The 6,410-nt window shown below is 49.4% G+C and overlaps 1 protein-coding gene across 1 annotated transcript; it reads left to right on the top strand.

Moving 5' to 3' along the window:
- The first annotated feature begins 1,388 nt into the window (after window positions 1–1,388).
- Window positions 1,389–5,524, top strand: LOC136518447 (NAD(P)H dehydrogenase (quinone) FQR1-like). The gene is made up of 4 exons (XM_066512103.1): window positions 1,389–1,545; window positions 4,524–4,617; window positions 4,747–5,009; window positions 5,085–5,524. The coding sequence occupies exons 1-4, from the start codon at window positions 1,523–1,525 to the stop codon at window positions 5,317–5,319; spliced, it is 615 nt and encodes a 204-aa protein (XP_066368200.1). The 5' UTR covers window positions 1,389–1,522; the 3' UTR covers window positions 5,320–5,524.
- The last annotated feature ends 886 nt before the right edge of the window (window positions 5,525–6,410 follow it).

Below are 6,410 nucleotides of genomic sequence, written 5' to 3'. Positions count from 1 at the left end.
GAAAGGGGGGAAAAGGAACGATATTCAGGAATGGGTAGTAGATGTGAATGTGACAACGCCTGAGCAGCCACAACCCACAAATTGAGAGTGGAATAGTATAAGTTCTACTAGCAGCTCGCTTTTGAGTGTAACGACCATGACTTTGGCTTTGTTTTGCCATTCAAATAAAGCGGGAAAACCTATACATTCGTCTTAAAAAAGGGTGAAACGACGGTGAGTAACCAATCCGTCTCATGGCCTAATTGCTTGTCTGAATTCCGAGGTGGCAGCATCGTATCACAAGCCGACGCCGATGTCGCATGGTTGATGGTTGAGAACTGAATTGAATTCCTTTGCATCCTTTACTCCTACTTAGTATAGCGCAAGTGCTAAGAGCAAGTTTAATAAGCTTGTCTTTATAGCCAAGCCATGTCATCTAGAGACCAGCTTAAACGCCTATTGGTACAATAGTTTCTCTCTTCGTACCGCAAAACATATATTTTTTAATAGTATATGGGTCTCACCACCACCTCCTATCCTCCTCTCTCTCCTGATTTGCGCTCACCATCTACGCCATGTTCGTTTGGCTTATAAGCCGCACTTTTTCAACCAATGAACATTATTTTTCTCTTACAACAAATCAGCCAACGGTACTTTGCTTATCAGCCAAGCGAACAGGACACTGGTTGGGAAGAGGCGCGAGGTCAGGTAGTGGCAGCCCCCACATAGCATAGGGAAATGTGCTAGCGCCCGGCAACCGCGCATCCTCTTTTTTCCTTTCTCTCTTTCACCCAATATTTATATTTGCCGACATGGCTTGGCTATAAGTTAAGTTAAGGTGCATTATTGAAACAATACTTACAGTTGAGTGTTAGTATTGTCTCATTGTCTGAATTCCTATTTACCTGCCACCTGCCACTTGCCATAACATGCAGCTTCCAGAGCCTTTGCCTGTCACCGTCATGGTTGTTGGTGGTGACTGTGCGATATGGAGTGTTACTCTGTCATGGAGGCACCCTGACGTTATCCGATATAAACAAGGCCTTCTTCACAGCGCAGGAGTTAATTTTTTACCACAAAGCCTGCAGAAACTGAATACGGAATTTGCTGTGATCCAAAGGAAGCTCTCAGCCATATTGGACGCGGTTGGTCTCTGCACAGGCTGTCAAGCTTAGCTAATGTACGCGACAATATTAACTGTTGGTGATGGTGTTTACGTACATACAAAGGTACAAGCTTGATTCCTGGTCCTCAATTTCTGCTTCCTTTATTTATCTTGATTGACCTGAGGTGAATTTCAGCGTACTGATGATGCAACCGTGAGCGTTCTGTTAAGCTGACGTGGCACCATCCACGCTGGATGACGCGAGCCCGGGTGGTGTGGTCCTATAAATACTCTCTCCCCACTTCCCCCGCACCACCTGGACACTGCATTCCTCGAACACATTAAACAAAGAGAAGAGAGAACCCCAGCGGCCTGCGTCCTCCTTCCCCTGCCTCCAGGCCCCAGATCTCAGATACGAGTAGCTCCGACCCTTCTCCAATGGCGGTCAAGGTCTACGTCGTGTAAGTATCCGCCCCGCCCTCCCGCTTACTGAATCGCCCCCATTGCATGCCCTAGCTACTTGTATGTTTTTTTTGCCGTCGAGAACTCTAAACAAAGCCGCCGATGCCTTCGTAAGTTCAGATCGATCAAACCGCATGAGCGATGGACTTAGTTGTTTCGAATCGATAGGTCAATGAACCTAGGCAGTTGGGGGAGGGTTTAGGATACTGAATAATTTGGGTTCAGTTTTTGGCTGTCAATGTCTCGATCACGTTCACGGGGGTTGGTTACTTGGTTAGGCCTTGATGGGGGCATGCCCCCCAAAAAGTGGAAACGACGTATCCTGCACCAACACCGGTCACTCGAAATCTTTTCCTTGTGCCGTGGAAACGCTGGTAGATTTGCGTCCTGATGATATTGGCAGTGTCGCGACTGTTCTTGCAATGATTTGCAGTCATGTTGCACTATGCCTTTAAAGAAAGGAAGGTACTGGTGGCTCATATAATCAATAAGTAATAGCCTAATAGGTGGGACTCTGATATAATCAGTAATAACAGCCTAATAGGTGGGACGCACGCCGATTGATTAGGTTACTGCTATCAAGGACGGCTGCCTTTGAGAAACATTTCATTTAGTCATGTATGACATCTTCACCAACTCCCTGTTCCCACCTGCTGCTGAGAGCAAAAGGACATTTTATTTAGCAATGCGATTTTTGTTTCTCTCCTGCTATGCTAGTAGTACAGCTGGACACCTTTTTTTAAAACAAAATAACTGAACATTTAAAATAAGGAATCGACATGTGTATTAGGCAAAGTGAACCACTGAACCACATGTCCAAATAACTGAACTCAAGGTTAATCTATCACTTTCTTAACAGCTTAAATGTGTTTACGGATCTTTATAATACTTAGTTTCTATCGGTTGTTTTAGATGGAATCCTAGCATAAATGAGAAACCTACTCCTATTAAGCTAGTTTCTCGTTTGTTGAAAAGATCAAATTGCATCAATCATTATATATGTACCCTCCTTTTCCTGTTAATTTATTTTTTGTGATTTAGTCTCCGGCTGTACATGCAAACTTCTAGAATGCGTCACCTCAACGATGCATTACTTTTCTCCTGTGGGCAATTATGAAATCCACGGATGCCCTTTTCTGTTGATATGGATTTTCCACTACAACAGTACAAGCCCACTCTTTCTGCTGATGGGCATGCATGTTTGGTTCCTCTTGTTGCTTCCCACTTTCACGTCAACACATGGACCCTTTCTTGATGCACAATTCTGCATCTCTTGCGTATTTGTTTCGTAAAAAAGTAATTCCCAAATATCATGACATGCGGTCCATTTGGCTTTTGAAGACTTGAGTACGTACAATTCACCATGGAACATACATAATTTCAATTTTGAGTAAGACTATCTCCAACCGAACGTACCCAAATCAAAGACCCATTCGATATTTTGAGTCATGCACAGTGAAAAGGTCCCGAACCCAAACCTCACGTTCTCCAACAGCCTAAACAAAAACAGCGACGCAAAAGAAGCGCCGGCGTTGTTGACGAGGACGCCCACGTCGCGGCCCTCCACGACGGCCGCCACCCTCGCCACCCCGCGCCGCGCGTCGTCCCCGGTGACGGCGAGGTCGAATGCCACGCTCCGCACGGCAGACCGGAGAAAGCGGAGCAGAGGAGGAGGGCAGAAGGGAAGAGGCAGACCGGAGGGGAAGGGATGGAGCAGGGCAGAGCACGGTGATGGCGGCAGCCTCGACGCTCGGCTCCGGCGGTGCTTTGACGCGGTGGAGGTGCTTCGGCTGCACCGGTGCTGGATCTGCCGCTAGCCACCGAGATCCGCAGGAGGAAGAGGAAGAGAGGGCGCTGCTCCTGCAGGGTCACCGGATCCTCCCTGCACCGCCGGGATCCGGCTCGCCGCCGCCTAGAGGACCTCGGCCAGGCCGGATCTGATGGAGAAGAGTGTTGCCACCGGATCTGAGGGACGAACGCCGCTGCAGCCGTGCTTCGGGTGGATCCCATGCGCCGCTGTCGTCGTGAGGCCGCCCCTGCACCTGCGCCCGTCAAGGATGCACCGCCGCCGCCGGGAGCGTCCCCCCGCGTGGTCGTTGCAGGATCCACCGCTGGGAGTGCGCGCGCGAGCTTGACCTCGAGTTCCCCGACGGCGGCAGCGGCCCAAGGCTACGCCGGCTCAGCTTGTGCTGCGCGGCGAGCAGCGGGCCGAGGTGGTGCTCCCGGGCGGGCGAGAGGGAAGCAAAGCTCGGCCATTCCTTTCCGCGGGCAAGCTCCGGAGATTTGCATAGTGAGGAGAGAGGAGACGCTTTTTTGCGTTGCCTTTGGGCCGGTAGCCAAAATGCGTCGTGTGAATGGGTTACCCGTTGGAGCCGGTATAAGATAGGCAAAGGCACTGTGCAAGACTCATTTTTGGGTTTGGGTAGTATCGTTGGAGTCAGTCTAACGACTCACGGAATGTCGCTTCTGAGCAGCAAAATATTCAAATAGTTGACTGTTTCATTGTTTAATACTGTACTTGGTGCAACCATCATGTTGTTATTGGTAAGCCACGGTGTAGCTTTCAATCCACATCACATCTCTTTAGTTGAAGTCACATCTATATGACAGATTAAAAGGATAAACAACCACTCTAATATCTTTTGGTACAAGTAATAATAATCAACCCATGTCTTAGTTTTGCTGCCTGAATGAGATTGTCCAACTACCCAAAAAGTAAGAGCATCTAGAAACCTTTGATTAAAAGATGGGGAACACTTGTTTCTTTCCAGCACATCTTTACACCGAAATACATAATTGACACTTATAATCTGCTGTCAATATTTTTGGCTCCATCGGTGCCCTGCTTTAGTCTATTCATAATTGTTTCCTGATGATTACGAATTGTGTATTTACTGAAAGTGAGATACTGACCTGTACTAGATCGTTTTAGTTCTCGGGCATCAGTAAAAACACTCCCATTTTCTCAACTCAATAGGTTTTACTCCACCTACGGGCATGTTGCCAAGCTTGCTGAGGAGATCAAGAAAGGCGCCGCATCAGTTGAAGGCGTGGAGGTCAAAATATGGCAGGTCAGTGTCAGCAACGATGCAATCTTCGGGTTTGATCGATGCATGCTTGGCAGGAACTAGAAGCAATGTTTTAATGAGTCTGAAATCATAAAATTTCGTTAATTTCACATGCATGCTTCTGAATCAAAGGTCCCAGAAATTCTATCCGAGGAGGTGCTCGGCAAGATGGGTGCGCCAACCAAGACGGACGCGCCGATCATCACGCCGCAGGAGCTCGCGGAGGCCGACGGCATCCTCTTCGGGTTCCCCACGCGGTTCGGCATGATGGCGTCACAGATGAAGGCCTTCTTCGACGCCACCGGCGGGCTGTGGCGGGAGCAGAGCCTGGCCGGCAAGCCCGCCGGCCTCTTCTTCAGCACCGGCACCCAGGGCGGCGGCCAGGAGACCACGCCGTGAGTCGTCGTCGTCGTTGACCTGACCTCTCCTCTCCTTCTTACACATGACACACATCCCCATTGCTTGGTCAGGCTGACGGCAGTGACGCAGCTGACGCACCACGGGATGGTGTTCGTACCGGTGGGGTACACGTTCGGCGCCAAAATATTCGACATTGAGAGCGTGCACGGCGGCAGCCCGTACGGCGCGGGCACGTTCGCCGGGGACGGGTCGCGGTGGCCGACGGAAGTGGAGCTAGAGCACGCCTTCCACCAGGGCAAGTACTTCGCCGGCATCGCCAAGAAGCTCAAGGGCGGCTCCGCCTGATCGCTCGCACCGCCATCCCGGACGATGGATCGCCATGGCCTTGCCATACCTATACACCTATACATACATAATTACACATACACTACGACGGGTGATATGATACATCATACATTCGACTCTGTCGCGGTGGTTTCGGTTGTATTGCTTGTGTGAAATTTGGTACTCGGATTGTGCATTTGCCCATATATTAAGGTCACTTGTCATGTGTCCGGTGCCCCTGTATTTCTCTCGCAGTCTTCGCTTGCTACTGAACGGAAAAATGTCTTCATCGTTTAGGCCCACTTACCAGGGCCTTTTGGAAGTCCGCCGCTGGAATGGCGTGCCGGCCTGCTTACTTGGGCCTTGCCGAGAAAAGGACACCGGAAGGATTGCATGGTCACGTGCAAAGGGGCCACCAGCAACTTGAGAAAAGCACTGATACGGATAGATAGGTTTGGTGTCAGCAGTACTCACTCCCAGGAGCCTTTCGCTCAGGAGTCAGGAGGAAGAGATGGGAGAGTTCCAAAAAGAAAAAGAAAAAAGAAAAAAAGAGGAAGAGGTGGGAGTTGATCAAGGGGAGGCATGGCAGCAGCCCCGCCCTTGAGACTGTCGGCCCAACATGGGTGTAATAGGCCTAGAATAGAATAGTATGCGAGAGTTGGAGAGATCAACACAAAAACTGCAACCGGATTCTGAACATTTCTAATTATTCCTGTTCCTGCTTCTCTCGTTCTGCTATAGAATCCTGGGTCTTCCCCAACCCCATGCCACTACACGCGATTCCAGCGAAGCCACAGAGCCATGGATCTGACGGCCAAACTCGTCGCTAAGGAATTGAACAAGCGCTTCATCGAGTACGACGCCAAGTGGAAACAACGTTTCATCAACCTCGAGCGGACGCACTTCGATCAGGTGACTTACCTTCAAGCAGCGCCTATTGTGTCTCGAGCCAGTGGCGGATATAGGATTTTAAACACGGGGTACGGACCTAAGCGATGCAGTTCGCTAATGATATAATATGATGAGCGAATGACGATAAAATAGTTAGGTATATGGATTTAAAGATACAATTCATCAACATTCATACAAAGATAGTTATTCGCAAGGTCTTG

Source organism: Miscanthus floridulus, chromosome 17, assembly GCF_019320115.1.
Source record: "Miscanthus floridulus cultivar M001 chromosome 17, ASM1932011v1, whole genome shotgun sequence".
NCBI classification, from domain to species: domain Eukaryota; kingdom Viridiplantae; phylum Streptophyta; class Magnoliopsida; order Poales; family Poaceae; genus Miscanthus; species Miscanthus floridulus.
The sequence above is the reverse complement of the archived record's forward strand: the minus strand, read 5'-3'. Positions and strand labels throughout refer to the sequence as shown.

Coding starts and splice junctions, on each gene's coding strand:
- LOC136518447 (XM_066512103.1), top strand. CDS start 1,523: ATGGCGGTCAAGGTCTACGTCGT. Junction 1,546..4,523: donor GCGGTCAAGGTCTACGTCGT/GTAAGTATCCGC, acceptor TCAACTCAATAG/GTTTTACTCCACCTACGGGC. Junction 5,010..5,084: donor GGCGGCCAGGAGACCACGCC/GTGAGTCGTCGT, acceptor TTGCTTGGTCAG/GCTGACGGCAGTGACGCAGC.